At 36.5% G+C, this 25,927-nt stretch overlaps 1 protein-coding gene across 1 annotated transcript in view; it reads left to right on the forward strand.

Annotated features, from left to right (window-relative positions):
- Positions 1-9,883: 9,883 nt before the first annotated feature.
- The window catches only part of Dsg1 (desmoglein 1), a 32,633-nt gene continuing 16,589 nt past the window's right edge, over positions 9,884-25,927 (forward strand). The window contains exons 1-5 of the mRNA XM_042675325.1: positions 9,884-10,285; positions 19,142-19,177; positions 19,764-19,895; positions 21,073-21,228; positions 23,335-23,479. Coding sequence (XP_042531259.1) covers positions 10,238-10,285; positions 19,142-19,177; positions 19,764-19,895; positions 21,073-21,228; positions 23,335-23,479 — 517 coding nt within the window. The 5' untranslated portion in view covers positions 9,884-10,237. The remainder of the gene's footprint in view (positions 10,286-19,141; positions 19,178-19,763; positions 19,896-21,072; positions 21,229-23,334; positions 23,480-25,927) is intronic.

The following is a 25,927-nucleotide window of genomic DNA, read 5'->3' on the forward strand; positions in this document are numbered from 1 at the left end:
GGCTAGGAGATGAGCACTCCCCTTTGCTCCATCTTTGTTTACAAAGAGATGTTCCTATCTTCGTTGGGATTCTTAAGTAATGAGGAGTGGGTGAGTTAAATGAAGCTGAGATTGTTCAAGAAAAGAGCTCCCTGAATATATCTAATAAAATCAAGACCATATGATAGTATTATGGAATTTGAAAAAAAACCCTAATCTTATCAGATTTGAATGACTCCCATTGGCTTACATATTCATATTTCTTACCACTTCGTTTTAAATACTTTGTTTCATCTCAATTGAACTTAATGAAGCTGTATATAATTTTGATTTCTTGTACCCCTCATTTAATTCTCATAAGCTCTTGCTTAGCTGTTAAACATGTTATTTCCCTTATTTCAAATAAGATCTTATATTCATAGATACTATTTGATTTTGGCTATGGTCTCACAATGGAAGGCCCAGGATTTGAGCTCAGCTTTGCCTAATTCCAAATTGTGTCCTTTTTTTTTTGCCAAACAACTTCTTCTAGTTGGCAACAGCAGTCAGATTCTTGAGAAGTTTTTAAATTGGCAATAGCAGGTGAAAAAACACAAACTCATAGAATTACCAAGTCCCTACTTATTTTCATAGCCATCGTGGTATATGCATCAGGACTGTATTAAGGATTCCATCTTACTAAATGGTTTTACCAATGGTTCTCAGATTTAAAGCATCCAACTCACTTTGGGAAGTTACTAGAAATACAGTTTCTTAGTCCTCATTGTCTAGAAACATGGACTTAATGATGTAAAATACAACCTAAGAACCCATATGTTAAGTGCATTTTCAGAAACAGTTCCTACATACCTATTCGCCAAGGCATTTACCACCCTGTAATAATTCCATTATCCTCTGGATGGAAGTACTCTTTTTATTTGTTCTCCTTTCTGGGGCTTGAACTCAGGGCCTGGGCTTTTTGCTTATTTTTATAGCTTATTGGAAATGAGAGTCTCACAGACCTTCCTATCCTGGCTGGCTTTGAACCATGATCCTCACTTCTTAGCCTCCTGAGTAGCTAGGATTACAGGCTTGAGCCACTAGTGTCTGTCTGGAAATACACATTCTTGATGGTAAAATAATTGTGTAGGATTCGGCAGCCACTCCTTGATATTGGTTTGCATTACATTAGTTTGAATTACTGCCCTTTATTTTGAGTTAGGGTTGGTGGTAAAATCTGGCCCAAGATTTTTAATAGAATGGTATCTTATTTGCTATCATACTTAGTTCTCAATATCCCCAAACCATCTGCAGAAATCCCTGGGTGTTCTCACTAACTTCAGGCATATAACTCCATGACTCATTACAGACAAGTCTGACTGCTTGGATGTGCATTTCCAGAAGTTAATCATCAGCATTTCATAGCACATCACTGATTATATCACGGAATTTTGATGATGTTTGCAGTTGCTTGAGTTGAAAAACCTCCTCAAGAACCAGAAGCATGTTTTAAAAACCTGTTCCTAGGTTTCTTGTTGTAATACTTGTCATAATTTCCAGAATATTTTAGCTTCTCACTGACTGCAGCTACAACTTAATTCTTGAAGTCAACAACAGTAGAAAAAAGTTATATATACATGTATGTATGTATGCATGCATGTATGTATATATGTATATAAATATCTAGATACACATATAGCCCACTAGTTGAGATCCAGTGATGAGGAAATGGATGGTTAAACAAATACTAATTATTTGGAGCTGGTTTTTACGAAAGCAACCATAAGAGAGAGTCTGATCTGGAGAAATGCTTTAAGAACTAAGGTGGCTTGGTACTGATGGCTGATGTCTGTGATCTAGTTACTCAGGAGGCTGAGGTTCATGGTTTGAATCCAGCCAGATCAGAATCTTCAATTGACCATCAAAAAGCAGGAAATGGAGCTGTGGCTCAAGTGGTGGAGTGCTAATCTTGAGTAAAAGAAGCTCAGGGATGGTACCTCGATACAAAATTGAAGCCCAGGTCGAGTATCAAAAATGAATGAATGAATGAATAAACAAATAAAACCTAAGATAAACCAAGAAGACAGGACTTCTGACAAAAACAATAAATTGTATGTGAAATGTTAGTTGTACTTATACTAGATTCCATGGGAAGGAAACAGAAAGCGACAAGTCTCTCCACTTTAAGGGCCTTTTAACTACTCAGGGAGCATGTACATAAGCTCTCCAGCACAATTCATACCATCATAAAAACAAGTTTCCATGGCCACACCCTAATCCCTATGAAATCATTCACTGCTGCTCATGTAATCTCTAATACTAAGGTTTTAAGACTACAATCTCCTATCTTTCTGGAGATCTCATTTCTTTGTTTCTAACATACCTGTCTTTTCACCTCATGGGGTTTAACCTTTTTTTTTTTTTTTTAAATCAAAACAACCTAACAGTTCAGTGGTAAGAACAGGAAATAAAGAATCACACAAATAAATATAAACTTGCAACCAGAATAACTGCAAATAAAGAGAGGAACCACTACACAAGAGCATCTTACCATTAGCATACAGTGCAAGAAGAGCCTTGAGAATAGACCAGCACTGGACTATTCTTGACTGTGTAGCTCATCTTTATTCTAAATATCACTGAAAAAAATGTGAAGGCTTTAGTAAATTTCAAGGTTGGTCTTTCATATAATTCTTCATTATAGTAAACCCAGAATAGATGCAGGAAGTTATTATTAGGAGTTACAATCCTGGGGATGAACCTGGCTGGTGGTATTCAAGATGAAGAGGAGATAATGAACTTGACAAACACTTTAGATGTAAAATGAATAGAACTTGGTGATGACTTGGAAATAAAAGAGTAAGAAGGAAAAAATGTTACAAATAGCTCCTGAACTTCTATTTTGCATGGTGAATTAGAGGGAAGTCTCATTCCTTGGAAAATGGATGCTGGTGAAGATTGGAACTTGAATTTTCAACACAAATTATACTTTAAAAAAATTCCAAGAGAATGGTTGAGTAGGCATTTATATGTACAGGTGTGGAGCTTGGGACAAAAGCTTAGACTGGACAAATCTACCTAAAAGTTGTTACTGCCTGAGTTTACTCAGGAGAGAGACTGGAAAAGAAGTATTAAACCAACATTATGAGATAAGCACATTGAATGGATAGTTGAGGAGAAATAGGGTGACAAAGAAACGAAAAAACATAAGTTAGGCAAATGAACATTTAAAACGTATTTCCTAGAGTATTTTTAAAATAAAAATCAGTAATCGTCCCATAAAATACCCTATTCTTTGCCATGAATTCTCTGTGAGACATAAGATTAACACATTGTGAAAATTTGGTGCCTTTTTAGTCTTTAACCCAGTATAACTCCCTACTATATTTTGTATGTCGTAACATTGAGGAACCCACATTTTTTTCAATCAAATATTCCCAAACTGCAGATTTCCTGACTGACTTCACATTCGAACAACCTGACTAAAAATTTTGAGCAAGAACACTACCTGCATAACATTGCATGAGTCTCATGTGTCATGAGAGGAGACACACACTGTCAGCTTGTCCTGCTATGGACAATGGCAAGTCTTAACAATGGAGAAAACAGTGTGTTCCATTGACTCTATGAGCATTTCTGGCTCTCCAACAAAAACCTTCATTCAATAGTATTAAAATCCATTTGTCATATATGCCTGAATCAATTCTATTGCTGGGCACAATAGATAAATTTTCTAATTCTATGTTCTTCCTATATATCTGTGCAGGTGATCTTCTGTAAAGAAGAGCTACTTTTCACAAGTACTTTTAGGTAACAGTAGTGACCTCATGTACTGACTTTCAGTCAATGCCTCGAAGTTCATTAGCATCATGTCTTATGCTTTTTCCATCAAAGATATTTATGCTATGACTAAGTAGTACTAATCTTTATTACTAGACCATATCTCCTGTCATTTGGAAATAAAATTATATTCTATCCTCTATTTCCTTTCAAGTTACCTAGCAAAACCAAACAAAAAAGGCGAAAGGAGAAAGGAGGGAGGAAGGGGGAGAAGGAAAACGTTAACATGCTGCAAATCTGAACAAAGGCTTGAATTGATTCAGAAGAGAAAAATACAGATGAAATGTTAAAAGCTTCTTTGAAAACCTCAATGAATGTCTTTTGCTTTGTTAAGGGGATAAGCATCTCCCCTTTGCACCAAATCCTAAAAGAAAAGAGGTGCCTTTCACCAGTTCCCATCCCCCTATGTTTCCACCTCCCTTGAGTGACATTTTGTACTCTCTATTTATATCCATTATGCTCTGTTGTCCTTTCTCTTCCCAGAGGAATGACATTGGCTCAGGTTCATGACTTCCACTATTATGATTGCAAACTTCATAGCACAGGTTTGACAGCACAATCCCTGTCAAATGCGCAAACGCTGACGGCCCTAGAGCTCTGATTGCCACAGAATATGTCCACATTCCTCAGAAGGACAACCAATGTCCTCCTTGTTCTGCCCCTATTCTATTTCCCTTAATTCATCAACTCTGTTACGTTTTAAAAATATTGTACTCAAGTCTAACATGACTCTTAGTGTGAAAAATACATATTTCTTTCCCATCTGTAGCTCCACTTGTTGTGAATATGGTGGTCCTCCTAAAAAATTCAAGTCTGCCTTCCATGAAGAATTGTCTAATTTCTCCAATATAGAAATTGTGTCTCTTTATTCATAAAACACTTTCATACCACGTGTATGTCTATGTACCTTATAATAGAATTTAAAAGCCTCTTTGCTGTTTTAAGATCCACTCATGATTATCACCTTTGTAAAGGTGGGAAGCTCTATTATTTATTCATTTTTTATTGTGAAAATACCATACAGAGGGGTTACAATTACATGGGCAAGGTGATGAGTGCATTTCTTATCAAGCATTGTTGCCTCCTCCTTTGTTTCCCCTTCCCACCCCCTCCCCACTCACTTTCCACTCCCCCTCCCAGGGCCAAAGTTGTAAAGTTCGTTTTTTGACTTAAGGTCTTGTATATCTCATTGTTGCAATGGATCCACCTGTATCCCTATTTAAATAATTTGTGTTTTCCCTTCCCCTCCACAAATTATACCAACAGCAAATCCAGTAAAAACAGAGGTTGTACCATGGGGGAGGGACATACAAAGCAACAAGGAATTACCTTTCAGTAATTGGACAAAGGGTGAAAGTTTCAATTCACTATCAGCTTATGAGTACAATGCATTTGATAAATGTCCCTCCTTCCATCATTCTTCCTCACTTTTCCCAACCCCAGCCATCCCCACAATAAATTGGCTATTTTTCCTTTGAGAGTGCCTCTATTTTTTTTTTTTTTTTTTGCAAAAAATAAGCATCTAAAACTTGATACTTTTGTAAACCAGGGCAAAAGGAAAGTTAGACATTCTGTTTGCTTTGAGGGCTCACACAAGCGTCCCCAGACTCATAACTAGAGGGGGTAGGCAAGAATGGGAACTTCCTCACTCATGTACTTTCCTGGCTGGTAGTTTTCTACCCAAGGTGGAGGTCCTGTATGCTGTTATTTTTACCAGGCTCTTCCATTTTCTTTCATTTTTTCCCAGAGCAGTGGTGTTGACTGGGAGAGGCCAGAGAGAGATTTTTAGGAGTTTGTGAAACTGGGTTTTTAGACTCCAGGACCACAGTCAAAATGTTCTGAATGAGGTCTGGCCAATCACCCACATAGGCAGCAAAAATAAAGGGTAGAGAAAGGGATTACATACATTTCAGCCATGAGAAGACAGCCCTCAGTCCATCTTCAGCTCTGCAAGATACACACATTGGCTTAATGTTATATAGGAAGATTTGGGGACAGGAGTATTAAGGTTTTTGGTAATTAAAACAGTCTTATAATCACAGATATGTGGCCTGGCTCACTGAGACTTTGGAGGAGTCATTCCATTTGAACTGTTATCACTGTACCACTGAAACAGGAAGAGGAACAAGTTGCCCAGCCAGTGATCTCCTGAATTTGTAGCTGTGTCTTTCAAGATGTTAATACATCTGTCTGTTGGAGGGACAGCTTGCCTTCTACCCAGAATGCTTCTCAGTGTATTTTCTCTTTCTTGAAACTAAAGCTTATTGCAAAGGGACTGCAGCAGAGGATAAACATCAAAGGGCACAGACAGAACTGTTAGCTTTAAATATATTATTATCATTAGTACTCAAGGTATGCACTTCAGACTTGATTGGAAATAGTGAAAAATGTTAAGTTTTTGAAGGTGATAGACTTTCCACTAGATCTACACAATAACTTGGAGACAAGCTACTTTCAAGGGGTGGCAAAGACACCTTTTGATCTAGGAAAAGCATAACAAGTTACTGTGTTTTTAAAAGAAGAGATGAGACGTAAGGAAAGCAATGTTGTAGAGATGCTGTTCTGTACAATACACAATGGGTCAATGAAGAGTCTGGATTCAGACATTACAATTAGAAATATGGCATAGCAATGCAAGCTAAAGAGGACCTGGATACAATCCAGAAGTAAAGCCAGAGAGGAAACGCTAAGACAAGAGAAGATATAACTTGAAAATACAAAATGATAACCCTAGATAAGCTATAAAGAGAAGAAGAAATCAAGCATATTAGTGATCAGTTTTATTCTGTCGAAAACATGTAGTCTTTAAAAGCATGAGATTTCTCAGATGTCACCTTCATCAGAATTGAACCAAGCCTCCCAGAATATATTTTGCATGCTTCTATTTGCCTAATTTTAGGAGGAAAACTCTGTATTTTCGTTTCTAAGTTAGCCCAGAGCTATTTGGAGGAGGGACCACAGCATCTCTGTAAACCTCATACCTAATGTAGTGAAAGCACACAGGAAGCAGAGAAGAAAAAGCAGAACTGAACTGATGATAATTTAGCATAAGAGATGGGCATGAAATTCAAATACACTGCACATGAAATGTAAAAACCACACTGAATGAACTGTTAATTCACACAGGTATACAACATCAGACAAGCTTCCAGAAGACATTAATAATACTTCTGTTTCAATAGTTTGCAGCCACAATGTAAGTTCCTTCAGGACAGAATTCCAAATTATTTTGAACAATCTAGGGTGTCTAGCACAACAATGTAAGTAGAATGAGTGGATACTTAATTGGAATTGTTACTCTTTAAAAGTCATCACTAATGCACAAACATTAATTCTCTTTTACCAATACTATTGTAACATAAAACATTTATGTCTCAAGATAGAACCCAAGGTTCTCAAAAATCACTTGAGATTTTTCTTCTGCTCGTAAACATGCTTTCTAGACAAAGTATAAACAGATTAGGAGCTATTGAAGCTATTAGAAGCTATTTTGGAATTTACAAGAGAAAACTAAAATTGAGGGTTTTTTCCCTTAGATTTGGTTTAAAAGAAGGAAAGAAACATTAGGCTTCTATCCATTCTATCCATTAAACAAAAAAAGATGGGGAGGCAAGGAGAGGGGGAAGGGGGAGGAAGAGAGAAAGGAGAAGGGAGGGAAGGGGAGGGGGAAAAAATGAAAGAAGAAAGAAAAAACATCTTACCAGAATTTGGATGCTAGCGGAGAATTTTGTCAGCTCACTAGGGAAATTCCAGCAGAAAAATTACCCTAAATTTTATTTTATTTTTTAATTCCATGAAATGGGAAATGTTGGTATGCATGTTGAAAGGCAACCTAGCTAACCAATATTCAGGTAGGCCCCAGGGGGTGGGTGCCTTGAGCCAAAATAGAAGCAGCAACTTGTACAGCACAGCTATGCCACAGTGTGGTGTGAGGATACAGGTGACACGAGAACTGCAAGCAAAGTGCACGTAGAAGTAGAAGCGAGGAGGGCTTGTGTAGTCTATGTTTCAAAGTATCTTAACTGACTTCCATTGAAACTAGAAGAAAGGTCGAGTTCCCTGAGCTGAGAAAAGAACTAGGATAGGGTTAATTAAAGAGTCGAGTTTTTTAACTATCAGAAGGAATTAAGATTTACAATAAGAAAGAAGATAATAAGAGGTGACACTGCTCAAAAACAATGTACTTAATATCTGGTTTATGTAACTGTAACCCTCTGCCCATCATTACAATAATTTTTTTAAACCAATGACGTGCTAGCTCTTCGGAACTGTTCAATTGGGTAGCCAATAGCCGCACTGCTTTACTTCTTTCTATTAACTTAATAATTCAGTTTCTTGGCCATAAGAATCACATTTCAAGTGGTGCTGTGGCTCAAGTGGTAGAGCGCTCCCCTTGAGCTGAAGAGCTGAGGGACAGCGCCCAGGCCCAGAGTTCAAGCCCCACAACCGACCAAAAAAAAAAAAAAAAAGAAAAGACTCACATTTCAATGCTCATTAACCACATTGAGCAAATGGCTCCTATTTTTGACATTACAGACAGAGACCATTTCTGAGTTTTAGAAAGTTCAATTGGACTGCTCTGCTCTAAGGATGTGAAAGTGAGTAAGATAGGAAAAGAGACAAAGGAAAAAGGAACTGTGACTCATAAATGCCCTCTTCTACTGTGCTTAATGTTTTTAGCTCTCAGGTGCCTGTCAAGATTGTCATGCCCTGAAACTTTGAGGCTTTGCCATACCTCCTCTCCAGAAATCTGCTGGAGAAGTTTCTGCCCTACAAATAGGCTGGGATGATTGTTGGAACAGGGCGTTGAAAGAGAGGTAGATTCGGGTTGGGCCCAGGGAGGGGTAATTCCATGAATAAAGAGAGCCCCGTGCCACCCTGGCCCTGTATCAGGACTCCAAGGTGGATAAAGCATTCACTTGTCTGTGGAAGGATACAAAAGTGGGTTCTTTTGTCTTTGGTTCCCAGTGAGATTTCTATAATTCATGGTTAGACAATCCTCCTCCCAGTTCAGGCTGTCATAGAACAATGCTTATGCAATGTTTTACTTAACTAATGAGAAATTTGACCTGCTGGTCTCTTTCTACTTTTATTTATTCCCATCAACTAGTTGCTATCAAAAATATTTTTATTCACTGTAAACAAACCCTCCATCCTTCAATGCTCTATGGTGAATTGTGTGATATTTCAAAACTGTCAAATGACATTTGCCACAGATCTGTGAGTAGAAATGACAGCATTCTGAAGACTGGTCCTCGTAGATATTCTTCTTTTCTGGGATATTGTTAGCATCTCTCTGCCCATCACTGACAGCTTATCAGACAGGTCTCTTTTTCCAGATTTCCATTTCATACTTTAGAGGTATCTAACACCTAGAGAGGTTTCTTTTCACTCATAGTATTTATATTAGATACTTCTAGGTGAAGTGAATCTTCTTTAGAAGGATGCTTGCTCAAGCTTGGCCTCCTGTGGGACACCAGGTATTCAGGAGCACAGGGACTACAACAGCTCTTTCTCTCTGCCTGTGTGGGCAGCCATTTCCTTCGGTCTAATTGGCTGGCTCCTGACTTGCCTGTCTGCTTGCAATTCTTCACTGACTTTTCACCTACCTTACTTGAAGCTGTTCTTCAAGCCTCTTAAAAGGAGAAAAATAATCAGGGAAAGAAAATCTTCATTTAGAGAGAAAATGGATCTTTCTCTGGACTTACGCTGGTCACATAAAAGGAATTGAGACGTATATAGAGAATCTAGGAATTTTACATATCATAGCTTTGCTTGTTGGATTTGATGTTTTCAGAACCAATACTTACTCTCAAAATTAGCAAATTTTCTGCCTCTTAGAAAATATCAGAATCTTTCCTAACATCTCACTGAAGTGGAAACTTGTAATTTTCTATTGTGACCTCAGGGTTTGGCTCTGAGCATGGGTCAGACAATTCTCTGACTCTTAGAAACCTCTACACAATATGTGCCTTTTATCTAAGGGAGAAGCTAAATGGCTGAAAAATAAAGCCTAAAATGAGAAACCCCCATTCATTGCACAACCTTCCTGGCTTGGGTCACTTTGAGTGCTTGCCACCAGCAACCTTTAGTGCAGGTGTGAATCGCCCTTGCTCCATCCAGTCTACTTTTCAGCTGGATGGAGGGTGTGTCCCTAAGCTTTTACCTGGGAGCAATGATGATCTTGTCAAGCATTTCAGTGAGACCAGCCCAAGTTTTTAGGGTGGGGATCCAGACAGGTTATACGTACCTTCAGCTCTTCTCCCAGAAGAAGGCAGAAACACCTCAAAGCCTGCATGTAAGAACATCTACTGAGAAATTGTTTTAATCAGATACCAGCTGAGTGGGAGAAAGAAAGAAAGAAGAAAAAAAAAAAAAGAGCAGAGCAGAACAAAGAAAACTCCCAGGGTGTTGGATGTAAGGGAATTCAGCAGCTACGATGGACTGGCAATCTCTCAGGGCAGCAGCAGTGCTGTTCGTTTTTCTGGTAAGTGAATTCTGCTCAAAATTCTTCCCTATTGGTCCTCACTTATCAGCGGGTGGGAACTCTGTAGAAAATGTTACTTAGTGGTACTTCTAACCTGAACCCATTAAAAGTTTATGTTAATGACAAGGTGATTTTTATGAACTTGATTTTTAAATAGTGTTTCTCTCTGTAATTGAAGACTCCGGATCATACTAATGCAGCCTATCACATCTCTAACCTCCAAGTCATTGCTAAGTCATCCTAGGTAAATAAATGTTCAACTCGGGAAATTGGTATCCCTCCTTAGTGGAGTTGTTTGAGTTCTCATTGACAGGTAGGCTTCTGTAAATCGTAGTCCTGTCCCGATTTCTTCTCTGTCAGATACCTTTGTTAACAGAATCCGTGTCATGTAAGAGCAGGGTCTACATAAATTAAAATCACAGTTGTGTGTGACTCTCCTCACAAATCCAGCAATCTCCTCTGTTTTCCATACTGCTCATATCAGAATCCCACGCTATCTAATTATGAAGTACAGCATTTTTAATCTAAAAAATGGCAGTATGAGGGATTTATAAATTACATAGCAGGTGGAGGGGCGAAGGTGGTGGGAATTGCACTTAATCCTAACTAAGAAGTAAGTGTTGTTATTTACTATATTTGTTCTCACCACTTCAAACAGAAGTGACCATGGTAAAAAAAATTTACATTTGTTAGCCCCCACTGTAATAAAATGATTTGTCATGCCCTCTTACATGTTATTAACTGATTTCTTTTTAGAGACAGTAAATAAGAAGGTCAATGCCAATATATTAAATCAAGCCACTTTGAGCAATACTTTTAGTCATACTTGTTTTGTTGTGTGTGTGTGTGTGTGTGTGTGTGTGTGTGTGTGTGTGTGTGTGTGTGTGTGTTTAAACAGCAAAGCTAATGTAATCCAAAAAGGCAGTGCCAGGTAAATCGCCCTCCAGCCCTGGCAAGATGTGATTTCTATTTGTTTCTACTTGCTTGAGTTTTGAGCTGGAATGCTGGGTTTATATAACAACAAGTTAGATCTTTGATTCATGGTATACTAGTTTGATTGAATTCAGTTTAATAAGTAAGGGGAGTTAGAGGGCTGGAATTGTAGCCCCATGATAAGGCATTTACTTGGCATTCATGAGACCTTATGTTCAATCCCCAGCATTGAAAGGAAAGATTCTTATGGTTCTTAACCAGTAATACTTACTTGTAATGGAGTATTGATACACCAATAGCACTAGTTCTGAGATGCTCTTCCAACATTACCCATAACCCACTGACTTTTTAGAGGATCTTTAGTTCCACTTAGTGTCATTATTTGGAATATGACAATGATCAATAAGTTTATGTGGTATATCATTTGATCACAGAAACTTGTATATTGCCAGATAATGGATTACTTAAAATATCATTTTTTATAAATTTGATTCATTATGACTTATCATAAAGTTTTAGTTGATTAAAAATTTTTTTAGGTACTTGTACATTTACTTTTTCTGATTCTAAAGAATATGCCTCATTTTCATTTTTTATTATATCACCATTTCTACTTAAATGCAGTCTATAAAATTTCTTTAAGCAACTACTTCTTAATTATTCATTATTCAATAAATTGTGTCATTTTATCCAAATTATGTATCCTGATCAAATATTATCTTTGGAGCGATTTCTGGCCATTTCTACTTTATTTTTGAGGTCAGATAGCTTTTCAGTTTGTAGATTTGTTTTGGAAAGTGGGGGAGTATTTGGCCAAATTTACTTTGGAATCAATCATGAATTTCTCATATGCCTTTTGTTAATTATTTCCTTAAATATTTTCACCAAGATGAAGTGAAATGTTTTATTTTCATACTGACAGCATAATTTAGTTTATAAAATATTTCACTTCCTAAGGCTTGGATCATAATTCATTTCGGTTGCCAATTTTACTAAAAGATTTTGGTAAATATCCTTTGGAGTTATATAATCTGGTTTTTGCTATAATGTATTTTCCCCTTGAAGACAACCACCACTATAGAAAGCTGAATTTTCTTTCTTCTAGTCTCACTGGGAATGTTGCTTTTACCATACCCTCCTCCCAAAAAAGAAAAACAAATCCATAGAAAGACTTTCCTCTTCTCAAAGTAAATAAATAACAATCTATGTTAGTAATATATTTGGACAACTGTGAAGATTTTAGGACTTTTAAACTTTTAAGGAAAAGCCATACGAGAGCTAGGGCAACTACTGGTGACAACACCTAGCTGGTGACAGACAGCACATTGTGGAGTCTATGTTATATATGTGAAAGTGAAAGGTTTGACCTTATTAAAATTACTGGGTTGGATCTGAGAGAATGAAGCAGAAGAGCTATTCTTAAAATGACCAAGACTGATGTGTGACTCTTCTATTCTTCACATGGGACTCCTGGGTAGAAAATACTTATACTTCGTTTTTCTTTCTTTGCAAGCCTGAGGTAGGGATTGATTCATTCATTCTTTCTTTTTTTTTTAAATTGTGAAAATACTGTACAGAGGGGTTACAATTACATGGGCAAGGTAATGAGTACATTTCTTATCAAGCATGGTTGCCTCCTCCTTTGTTTCCCCTTCCCTTCCCTTCCCATCTCCCCCCTCTCCCTCCCCTCCTCCCCAGCCAAAGTTCTAAAGTTCGTTTTTTGACATAACATCTTGTGCATCTCATTGGTGTAATGGGCCCACCTGTATCCCTATTTAAACAATTTACTTCTTCTTTGCTTCCTTCCTTTCTTTCCTTTCTTCTTTCTTTCCTTTTTTCTCATTCATTCCTTTCTTTTTTCTCTTCTTTCTTTTCCCATTCCTTCTTTTCCTTCTTCCTTCCTTCCTTTACTTCTTTTCCCTTTATTCTTTATTTTCCTTCTTTCTTTCCTTCCTTCCTCTTTCTCACACTCTTCCTTTCTTCTTTCTTGTTTTCCCCCCCTCCATGAAATCAGTATATGGAGTAGAAAGGAGTTGATATGTACTCTCTCTCTCTCTTTTTGGATAGAGAACAAACATGCACCAAATAAAAGAAATTTGTGTGGGTGGTTGTGAAATAGAATTTCTAGACTTTCTAGAGTTTTAACCATTTCTGAAAAAATACTTGTAACTTTGCCAGATTTGTTCAGCCCATTAACATCTATATGAATCTGAAATTTTTTTAAAAAATAAAGGCAAATGTCTGCATATCCAGCCCAAAGAACAGAGAAAACAGTTATTATATATTGCCACACATGACCTGAACAATTTCAATTCATTGTACTTACTTCTTTTTCTGTGAGGATAATATTTCATTCTAAAAGAAACTCCCCTGATATGTTCTTAGTTGACATTCTTAAGGATATAGTGGAAGTTTTTCAGGATATTTCTCAGCAGTCAGGCTAAAATACACTGAAAATAACATTTATTTTATCATATAATTCATAAATTTGTTTGAGCAGATAAATTTTCTTGTGTTTGCTGTCACCAAAAGCAAGAAAAAAACTAACAAACCAGTACAGACCAAACAAGACAAATTACAGAGAGGAGTCTTTTTGTTTTCTTGTACTAATAATGTAGAGATTTAACATTTTAGTAAAATATAGGAAATGAAAGTAGTATTTCTAGTCATCTCAGTGAAACTTATAAGTTACACTTAAACATAATTATTTCCATCAATATGGTATATGTCACAAAGACTTTGTACTTTTTTTCCCCTTTGTGTCAATACTGGGGCTTGAACTCTTACCGTCGAGGTCCAGCTCAGCTTTTTCCTTCATAATTGGTGTTCTATCTACCACGTTAGCTATATCTCCACTTCTGGCTTTTTGCTTGTTAATTGGGGACAACAGTCTTGCAGAATGGTCAGGTAGGAGTTAGCTCCTTACAGCTTCTGTATTTTAACTTAGGTTTAGGACTGGCATCTTCTTTGGTGAACTCAGTTTAGATTGTCACAAAGCATAAAACATTTCCTGGTTTACTCTTTAAGTAATAGGAAAGTCTCTGGGAGAATACTATCTTCATACAGGTCTGGCTTTAGAAACAAGATTTATCTATTCAAAGAAGTGAAGGAATCTAGAAAATATCTAGTTTTTGATAACTCCACACTGCATTCAACAAGGCCACTGCTGTTGAGTATTCTTGAGTCTTAACTGGCATTTCCATATAGATAATAAGCAGGAAGCCGATTGTGCTTAGCATGGCAGTTAAATTTATGAAGTTCCCTCAACTGAGGACACACCCTCCCAGAGTGCTGGGTCATGCCACTTCTGCTGGTTATAATTGTAAATCAAATGCCTTGCATGGACTTGGGTCAAACTGATTCTAATATGTCACTGGTAGTTGATCCATGCTCTTCACTGGTCTATGAGAATACAGTTTTATACATTTGTCAAATGAGAAATCACATCCCTACAAATAATAGATTTGTAATTAATAGATTTGCAAATAATTAATAGATGCCTGCTGATTGTGAAACGATGTGATTGGAAACAGTATAAAGACAGGCTCTGTGATTAACCTTTATATCCTTTGCAGTAGCCTAAGCTAGTGCAAGATTGTTCAACAGGTGACTCACACACAAAGCAGAGGCACCAGAGGGAATTTTCAGATAGTTTATACTTCTGTTCCCAAATGCTATCAAAAATATTAGTCAAGGAAATCATTGTATTTGGTTTTACTAAAATTTTGTAGTATGGTATTATGTCTATTTGCCATCATATCTAAGACTTACCATAATATTTTAGGATTACAGCCCTTTAAATGATTCAGGTAAGCCTTGGATCTTCATAATACACAGTTAAATATGAATTGATAAGAAAACATATAAACTCATGAATAAACATGAGAAATCAACCCAGTGGATTATAGCCAAACTCAACTGATACCTTTTATCAGAGCACTGCAAGAGGCAGAAGTTTTCCAAAGAAAACAAGTATCTAAGAGTTAACAAATGTATCAGAAGTTTGTGATTCACAAATTGTAATTAACTCACTATTATTAAAAAGGAAATCGATTTTCCTTAGGAAAATTACTTTTTCAAGCCAATTTTTATGATATACAAAATGCATGGTATAATATCACAAAAACTGGATGGAACAAACTGTTATAAGGAAATTGTTAAAATTAGAATGCAATTTTGCATCCTGTCCCTTTAAAACAAATAAACAAATAAGTTGCCTCTCAGAACAGAAATTTGACTCAATAAAAGCAACCATTGAGTTAAATTAGTCACTGCTTTCATAAACCCTAACGAAAGGGGTGTTAGTTTTCAACACAGATAGGGAAACTGAAGCACAGATTGAGGAAGGGACTACCCCAAGGCTCAAACCCAGTGAGTAAGAAAGCAGAGCATAGCTGGGCTCGGCCCAGGCATCTTCACAACCCATGTTTACCTCTCAGTGAAGCTCCATTACATCTTCTGTAACCAAGACTCTAAACATATGGCTGAATCCAAAGTGCTCCACAGTTTTCAGATAAAAACTTCACCTTTACTCTAGGGACGATATCTAGGTCACTCATTACAATGTGCTTCAATTTTCCTGATCTCCATCCTTCCTTGCTTGCTTCTACTCGCTGCCTCCAAGGTCCTTTCTTTTTTCCACCTGTTCCACCAGCTCTCTCCATCACCACATTTCTATTAAGTATCTTCTTTTCCAATGTCTCTACTTTCTAATAAAAATACCACTCCTCCCTCCTTCTCAGCTTCTGAAAAAAAATCACAAATCCTTCTCCACCAATTTCCTGGATTCCAACATCTATCATTTCGTCCTGCCATATTTTTTTATTCTTTAAACGTCTACATAAGGTGATCAGATTTGAGTCTTCCTTCTCTTCTTATTATTTCATGTTTTCGTTTATTCAGGTAAAGACATATTCCAGCTAGATAAAAATATCACTGAAAGCCTCAAGATTTCCTCAGGATTCATGCTGCCCATTATTTTTTTTTTCATTTCATTCATATATCTGTCTTTTAATTTCCCTTCCTTTAAGAACTGCTAAAATGCAGTATGTTTCCCTCCCATTTCTATAACCAATTCTCTGCTTCTTTCTCTTGTTTCTTACACTTGCTCCCATTTGTACAATTATTGGGATTTCTCCACTGTCTTCCTCAAACACAGGTTATTTCTTTGTAGCCTCTACTTTAGGAACTTAATATTTTCCATAATTTTACACTCCTACTTGAACATATGTATCTCATATCTACAGCTCTTGGCTGAATGATCCATATTTCAGATCAAAGCATCTTTATCTGGCCTTTCTATTTCATCTTCAACTCAATGTCTTCAGATCTGCTAAATTCTACTACTACTGTGGTTTCTTCCAGTCCTAGTTTTTAAAACCATTGTTACCCGACACTCCTCCCCTTCTTAACTCCCCCATTCCATCTGTTCTCAAGCCCTAAGGATTCTTTCTGTCTCTCCACTATCTCTCCCTTGATCTTTCCTTCTGATTCTCACCGCCTCTGCTTCTGGTTAGCTCCTCCTAACCTCTATCCTGACTTGACACCCTGACTGTCAAATGCTGTCAGCCTGTAATTTCTTCCTCTTCTCATCGCACCTGCCAGCTGTTGCCCAAGTAAGGTTTTAACCCCATAATTTTATTAAACCTTTCCCATGATGAAAATACTTCAATATTTTCCCTGCAAACAGGGATTTTAGGTGAGAACTGTAGAAGTACTCATATACAAGTTAGTCTACCCATTTTACAGATGAATAAATGAAAGCACTAAGAATTTTAGAAAATAAATCAAAGGTTTTCTAACTCTACTCTGTGATCTTTTTCTACTATTATTGTTTTGCTTGTGAAAGTCTAACATGGACTTTGTTTCTGAGTTTGTTCTACAATTTGAACAAAAGAAAAGAAGCTTAGATCAGTCAACCCACCACATTTTTAAGCAGACTTGGCAGTTTTTTAATTACCCATCCAATTGTGAGTCTGACACTGTGCTGAAACCTGCTTGGTCCTCTGCCCAAACTGCTTCCCATGGGAAAGAGAATGACCCAGCTGCATAAAGGTAAAAAGATGTCTTAGTCATCTGGCATAGTTATCTAAAGCAAACAGCAAGAACTGACACTTCATTACGGGAAGGGAAGTGCAGTCACAGATAACAGAGGCATACACAGTGTGGAAACTATGAAGAAATGACTTTGAAACATACAAATAAGGTGTCTCCACCGCCCTACCCCACACCCACATTCAAGAGAGAGGGAAAAGCTAGAAATTTCATAAATAGCAAGAGGAATATATTTCATAAACATCCTCTCAGGTCCATACTCCAGATGGCTTTAACAACGATATTAGTTACACATCCTAATCATTCTAACCATTTAGGTTTTTTCCCCCTAATTTCCTCTTCTATTACTGTTGATGTTGTGTATAAATATTTGTGATCACAAGGATGAAGTTATTGGCTTAAAATCAGTTTTCTGAGTTTACAAAGATGTATCATCAGTTCTTTGTAGCAGTTTTTACTTAGTAATTTAGTTGAAATACCACATACACAAATTTAGGCTGAAATGTATTGAATAGTCGGATGTTATAAATCAAAACTTACACTTCAGTTTCCTCTGTATAAACCATATGTTTTTGTTGTGAAGATTATATGTAAAGATTTCTCTAAATGCGTTGCCTACTGTGTAGTTATTATCAGTGAATGATACTAGGGGTAATTATAATGATTAACACTATATCATGGCTTAATACTTTTCTCTTATTGATAAATGTTTTCTTAATCAGTTATGATGAATTCTTAGTATGTCCTTGAAAAGTGAAATTCCATTTTTCTTTAAAGATGAAATTGAAAGCAGCTATGAAAATGATTAACTAAATTTAAACTTTACTAGTATTAGTATTTTAAATGAAATGGATAAAAGTTGTATATCAATGATACAAAGTGGGATTGTGAACATCATTTTTATACTTACTTATTACAAAAATGATTAAATGTTTAACATCTTTTATTTAGGTAGACATTAAAACCAAGGGTGCATAGTATCTTTAATGGATGTTCCCTGTAATTTAAAACAATCTGAGCAAACTGGTCCTCAAATATACACTTAAGTTTTAAATATATATTTTTACAATACCTTAAACAAGGATATAGAGATATTATACCTGATAAATGGATGTTAAGAAGTGTCTGTGTTTTCTAGGGGAAAAGTAAATTATTCTGATGTTTTACTCTATGTTATAAACAGTGATCAGACCCAGAGTTTAAACAAGTATAGCTGTTTGGCCACTTGGGTGGCCAGAGGAATTATATAAAGCAGGAAAAATAGCTAAGGAAATCTTATATTCATGATTTGTCCCCTACATACTTGCATTTTCCTCTTTTTACTAAAATCTTATGTGTAGAATTGCATATGAAGGAGCAAATATTTTGAAGCTTTTTGGATATCTCCCTGCTTTGTATCCCTTCTTAGCTTCTAAGCACTTTTCTCATTTCCATTGGTAAGCTTGTCAGATCCTGAAACCATAGTCTAATGTTTTAGTATATTAACTCATTGTTGATTCTTACTGGGTTGCATCAGTATTTTTACCTCTTCAGTCATAAGATTTACTAAGAAAGCCCAAGTCTCCAGCACACATCCTCCTCTGGGACCTATCTTCAAGTATCCTTATGGCTAAGAATGGCTAAAAATGAAATTTTCAAAGATTTTTCAGTAGGAATCATAAAAATGAGAGAAATAAAAATGCAAAAACCAAGAAGAGTTCTAAGCACCCTCATCAACCTATGAAGTAACCCAAAGCCACCTGCAATGCAAACTGATAACATAATCCTAATGACTCACAAGACTGGGTCTTTCAATTTTTAATGAGTAAGCAATATGAATTTTAAAGCATTCAATACCAAGTTAACTATTGTGACTGTCTATTTTTATAGGTGGTGGTAGAAGTTAACAGTGAATTTCGAATCCAGGTAAGATACAACAAATGGTTTTTCCACATTTCAAAGCAAAATGATAGGGCATGTTGGTTCATACCAGTACTCCCAGGCAAGACCAAGCCAGGAAGATGGTGAGTTCAACCTACCCTTTTGTTTGTCCCCAAACAAAAAAGAAAAAAAAATAAAGAATATGTTAGTATAATACATTCATGAAGCAAATAAATATATTATTTAAAAATGTCCCTTTCCACATTGTTTTAAGTACATAATTCATAGAGAAAACTAGTAAAATGACACAGCAACACTAGCAGAAACTAGAATGCCTGGGTTTAGATTTAGCAAATATGCAATGAAATCGCACATTTGTCACTTTCTACCTATAAAGGTCATTATTCAATAAATTAATAAGTATTAACGATTAATTATTAAGGAATATATTTCCATATCAACCCCTGGTTCCACTCTAATATTTAGTTACCAAATTTGTGAAATTAAAGACAGTGATACCAAGTAACTCACTGTAATTTGAAAAGCTGAAGTAACTATGAAAATTTCTTAACATTCTAATTGAAGAACAAATATTCCCACTGCTACTACGACTTTATCTTATCCTTTCAAGGTAAGAGATTATAACACTAAAAATGGCACCATCAAGTGGCACTCCATCAGAAGGCAAAAACGTGAATGGATCAAGTTTGCTGCGGCTTGTCGTGAAGGTGAAGACAACTCTAAGAGAAACCCAATCGCCAAAGTAAGTTAGAACTCAAGACATAAACCTGAAATCAAATGAAGAGGGTTAAGTTTGACAGAACCTGTCTTCTCCATAGACTGTGAACTTATCTGACTGAAGAATTGTGTTACAGAGAAAAACTATAATTATTCAAGTTATGAAAACTGAAGTTCCTAACAGGGTAAATTAAGAATGTTAGATACTCAGATAAACAGTTAAATATTGATTCATATAACGGACAAAATAAATATACATAAGAATACCCAGTGATTCAGAGTGGATTTACTCTCGATATACACTCCTATACACATCAATAAACTACTTCAGCATGTGTGCTTTATAATCTATTAGAAATGAACTTCTGTTTTTGTGTGTTTATTTATAACTTTGTGTGTTTATTTATAACTTTCACAATGTGCCCCTTTCTACAACATACACTCATACACATACATATCCCACCAAGATTAATACATATCCAGATATACAAACAAATACAGATACACTCTGACAAATACACACCCATTCACACAGGAACACATGGAGACTTCCTAGTAAGTTTTGCTAATTGTCAGTCTTTTATTTCAAAGACACAGTTTTTATTCCTATAAGCATATATTTGAATGGCTTTACTTTCTTACTAAATTTCCCATTTTCAGAATAACCATTTTTAAGTTCCAATGATTTTTGTTACCTACACAATTCCATATAAAGCTGCTTCTAATATTTTACCTTTTTTAAAAAGTTTTTTTAAATCTAAAGATCAAATTTCTTTAACAGCTGTATTAGTGAGTTCTTCAGGACAGCAAGGAGTTCCCTACTGTAAATCCACTGTTAGTATGGAGACTGAAAATAATATAAGATCAAATTGTATACATAGAGTGAGTGGATGTGGGCTTAAATAAGAAAGGCAATGGCATTTTTATTGGGGATGATATTTTACTTTTTATTATTTAGTAGAAATAGAAATGGGAATCTGTGTTATTGCATTGTCAGTTACCATTAAAATATGGCATGTATGTTAGTGATTATGGAAACACAAAAGCTATTTCACCTATCTTAGAATGTAATTCTGTTTTCAACTTTTCACAAATGATGGCAAGGACAGCATATTCAACACTTCTCAAGGTAAATAGTTGTCATGTATCAAACCAAGCTCTTTATACCCTCTCAGTAATATTCCACTGTGTTCTTCCTGCAGATTCACTCAGATTGTGCTGCAAACCAGCCAGTCACCTACCGCATCTCTGGAGTAGGAATCGATCAGCCACCTTATGGAATCTTCATCATTAACCAAAAAACCGGTGAAATTAATATAACATCCATAGTTGACCGGGAAGTCACTCCTTTTTTCATTGTAAGTGGGTGCCATGTGAATGTATATGTTCAGGATGAAATTAATTTTAGAAAATCTTAAACTCAGATCATGCTCAATTTGATTTCAAGAGCCTCAGCAGTAGGCATTTGTTACTTGTTTTGTAATGCACAAATATCCCAATAAATACAGAGAAAATTGAGACCAAACTATGTTTCACTTAGCTGTGGGCAAATCGACCAGCATCTAGTTGGCTCCCATTGTTCACTAGACTATTTTAGGGGGTAGTGGGAAGGAAAAATAAATATCTAATTTTACTTCATTAAAAAAAGAAATCCAGCCGGGCACCAGGGGCTCATGCCTGTAATCTGCAATCCTAGCTACTCAGGAGGCTAAGATTTGAGGATTGCGGTTCAAAGCCAGCCCGGGCAGGAAAGTCTGAGACTCTTTAATTAACCACCAGAAAACTGGAAGTGGTGCTGTGGCTCAAGTGGTAGAGCACATGCCTTGAGCTGAAAAGTTCAGAGATAGCCCCTAGTCCCAGAGTTCAAGGCCCACGACCAACCAAAAAAATAAAATAAAACCCAGTTGAGAATGTGAGCTCCTTTCAATTCCAAGAACAAGTAATGATTCTAGAGCTTAAAAGGGATTCTTTCCCAAATGGACAGGCTTCAGTATAACTTTCCATTGCTGGGACAGACACTCCCACAGGGCTTAAGCAGCCTTTCTTCAAGCCCTCAGCCTCACTGCACTTCAAACAGACTAGCTGAAGAGGAACTCCATCCAAAAGGCCCAGGCCATTTATCGCAATTGAATTCTTTCTCTGACAGCTCAGAAATGTTTTGCCATTAAATCCAACAGTGGATCCTTTTGGGATCCTTTCCCATAGCATATCTGAAGACATTCTTATTGTCCTGTAATTACCTATTTCTTCAAGAGCCTCATCAGCTATACATTATCATTTCTCTTTGATTTCTCCATTGGCTACTTTCATTTTTACCTATCACTATGGGTACCATTCATTTTAATATGTAAAAATCTAAAAATAATGACATTTTAAACCCTTTCTTTGATCCAACTTCTAGTAAAATCTCAGTGAGCCATATCCCCAAAGCACCATAATAGTATTCTACGCCTGCTGCTGTCATTCTTGTCCATTTGTAGTTCAAAGATTGCTTGCATCAATTCCTTAGCCTTCAAATCCGAATCTACACTCTTGCCAAGCGTCTATATATTATTGACTTTTCTTGAAGCTCTCTTCCTCTTCTGTCTATATAATATGTGTATTATATATCGTGTGTGTGTGTGTGTATGTGTGCATGCACACATGTGCAAGCACCAGGAGTGGAACTTGAACGCAGGGCCTTGTGCTAGCTCATAGCTTTGTTTGCTCAAGGCACTCAACCACTGGAGGCACTCCATTCCTCTACTTTGGATATTTCACTGGCTAATTGGAGAGAACAGTCTCTTGATTTATCTGCATGTGCTGGCTTCAAATGCCAATTCTCAGATCTCAGCCTCCTGAGTAGCTAGGATTACATGTGCAAGCCACTAGAAGTAGGCTCAATATATTTTTATTCAAAATACATGTATATGAAATAGTATACATTATACTTATATATAGGGTATCCAACATATGTGGAAGAGTTCACATTGTACCTATATACATATCTTCATCATAATAATCACACACAGAACCACTACCTAGATTAAGAATGCTACATTCCTTGAAGTTTCTATGGGATTTTCCTTGGCTTTATTCCTCCTTAACCCCACTTCCTAGTTTCAAATACAACATGCTTGTTTCCTTATCAAATTCTCTTTTCTTGGAACATTGCCAATTCCTAGTTCTGTCTGTTGAAATACACTTTTATTGTTATCTATATCATTACATTTTCCTACTACTTCATCATTTCGTTCTTCTTATATCTTATTATGCTGCCTTCTCTTAAACCTTTTGTGCTCATGTCTGCCTTATTGCATACGTGCATAAATATGCACATGCATGTATTATAGCTTGTATTTATAGTTTCAGAAAAATCACAATCATATGTCTCTTTTAATTTCCCACAATGTCTAACATAATACTCCCCTAAAAGTTAAAAACTTGATAAGTATGTGTTTCACTATATAATTATTCTTTCCTAGATCTACTGCCGTGCTCTGAATGCACAGGGCCAAGACTTAGAGAGACCTCTTGAGCTGAGAGTAAGAGTAATGGACATAAATGACAACCCTCCAGTATTTTCCATGGATACATTCGTAGGACAAATAGAAGAAAACTCTAATGCAAGTAAGTAATTTTTAAGTAAACAAAATCTCTTGGTTTCAAGGTCAGTCTTAACAGCCAGGAAATTGCAGTCTAATCCGTGTCAAGGTAAGCATCACAAATATTAGAAATAAGCCACAGAAAAGCATCCAGAACAGAGACTCTCTCAAAGGGGGAAGAAGTTCCAAACTGTTCTCCAAAGTGAGGTGAAGAACTTACTCATTCTACCCATACTCTACCTCTTTAGGAGAACCTGAATTAAGATACTTGTAAAACATTTTGTTCAGTGGTGGAGTGGCATGTCTGGCTCTTTAGAAGGGCAAAAAGAAACCCACTCCCAATTTATAATGTTTTTCAAGGTACTTTTTATTGAAATTTAATACTTATATCTCTTTTTTTCCTTGGCAGTAATAGAATTTGAACCCAGCACCTCCTGCAGAGACAGGCACTTTGATCCTAGATTCTGTCCTCCAGCTTTTTTTTTCTCTATTTATAAGATAGAGTCTTGCTTTTTTGGTTAGGCTGGCTTGGACTATAATCCTCCTATTTACACTTCCAGTGTTAGCTGGGTTGCCAAGTGTACACCACCACATCTAGCTTTTTGTTTTTCCTATGGAGTTGGTTCCTTATGAACATGTTTTACTAGCCTTAAACTGTGATCCTCAGTATCTCAGTCTCCTACAAAGCTTGGATGACAGGTTGTCACCACAGTTCCAAGATGATATGATATTTTTACCTCTTCATAGGTTCTATTGTGCAATTCAATACCTATACCTATTTATAATATTCAGATTGGTAACAAGCATTTCCATCTTTTCAACCATTAATCACTTCTATAGGTTATGAATTTTGTACTCATCTTTTCCAGTCTTTTGTTGTTGTTGTTGGTCATGAGGTCTGAACTCTGGGCCTGGGCACTGTCCTTCAGTTCTTCAGCTCAAGGCTCTACCACTTGACCCACAGTGCCACTTCCAGTTTTCTGAGTGGTTTATTGGAGATAAGAGTCTCTTGGACTTTTCTGCCTGGGCTGGCTATGAACTGCAATCCTCAGATCTCAGCCTCCTGAGTAGCTAGGATTGCAGGCATGAGCCACTGGTGCCCGGCCCTTTCCAGTCATTTTGAAGTGTATCATAAATCATTTGAACTAATAGTTACTCTATTGTGTTAATAAAGAACCAGAAATAATTCCTTCAATCTGTGTTTTGGATGCTCTCGGTGAACTTCTTGATGGTCATTATGTTAAATTAAATAGCCAGACACTGAACCACAAATACCACGTATTCTGACTCATTCATGGAAACCAATAAATCAACCTTGTAGAAGAATGAAAAGGAAAAGTGATTACTAGAGACTGGAAAGAGCAAGGGGAAAGGGTAACAGCACAAAAAAGGCTATTTCAAAGACATGCATTGAAATCCATTCCATACATTCTGTTTTGTTGACAGATGTAAATGCAGAACAAGCATTAAATCAAAAGATATGAGTACTCTTTTGTAGTCAAAACTTCAATTTACCACAGAATGTTTAAACTTTTAAGTAACATAATTTCTTATCAATCCCAAAGCTCTCACTGCATTCTTGTTCATTAAAAAGCATATCTATTTCTTGATCTTAAAAAAAACTATTATAAAAACTCTCATTGTAAAAAGTCACAGAATATAGGAAGGAAGAGGGGAATGAAAACCCACTTTTGTTCTTCATTATACCATTCTGCAGAGATAAGCTTTTCTCCCAATTACTAGACATATACACTTATAGTTACAGGAAGGTAAGTAAACCTTTCAGGACATAACTAGAATCTTCTATGTACTAATCCACATGATTTTAGCTAATTATATGTGCATTATATTTACATATCAGAACATGTATACTCCTCCCATTTAAAAAGATACAATGCATTTCATTATATGAATGTTCCATAATTAATTGCCAATATTCTCATTTTGTTAAATTATACTAAAATGAATCGAGGTGGAGAGAGAAAGAAAAAAACAAAGAGAAGAAAGAAGGGAGAAGAGAGGAGAAGGCTGGATGGGAGTAGAGGGGAGGGATGGGTGCCCTTTTGCACTTAAAAACATGTTTGAAAAAAATAATAGAACAATTCTAGTTTGGGAATGAATATTGACAGCTTTTCTTGTTCTCCTGTGCCCTTCATTAAAACTACTGATAAATTTTCTGAAAAAAATAAAGAACATCACAATCTACAGGTCTAAAGACAGTAACAATAGCCATTAAAAGTGAATTATTCAGGGGCTGGGAAGGTGGCTCAGCGGTAGAGCACTTGCCTTGCATGCATGAGGCCCTGGGTTCGATTCCTCAGCACCACATAAGCAAAAAGAAAAAAAACCAGAAGTGGCGCTATGGCTCAAGTGGTAGAGTGCTAGCCTTGAGCTGAAGAGCCTGAGGGACAGCGCCCAGGCCCAGAGTTCAGGCCCCACGACCGGACCAAAAAAAAAAAAAAAAGTGAATTGT

This window comes from Dipodomys spectabilis, unplaced genomic scaffold, assembly GCF_019054845.1.
Source record: "Dipodomys spectabilis isolate Male_0828 unplaced genomic scaffold, ASM1905484v1 ptg000024l, whole genome shotgun sequence".
NCBI classification, from domain to species: Eukaryota; Metazoa; Chordata; class Mammalia; order Rodentia; family Heteromyidae; genus Dipodomys; species Dipodomys spectabilis.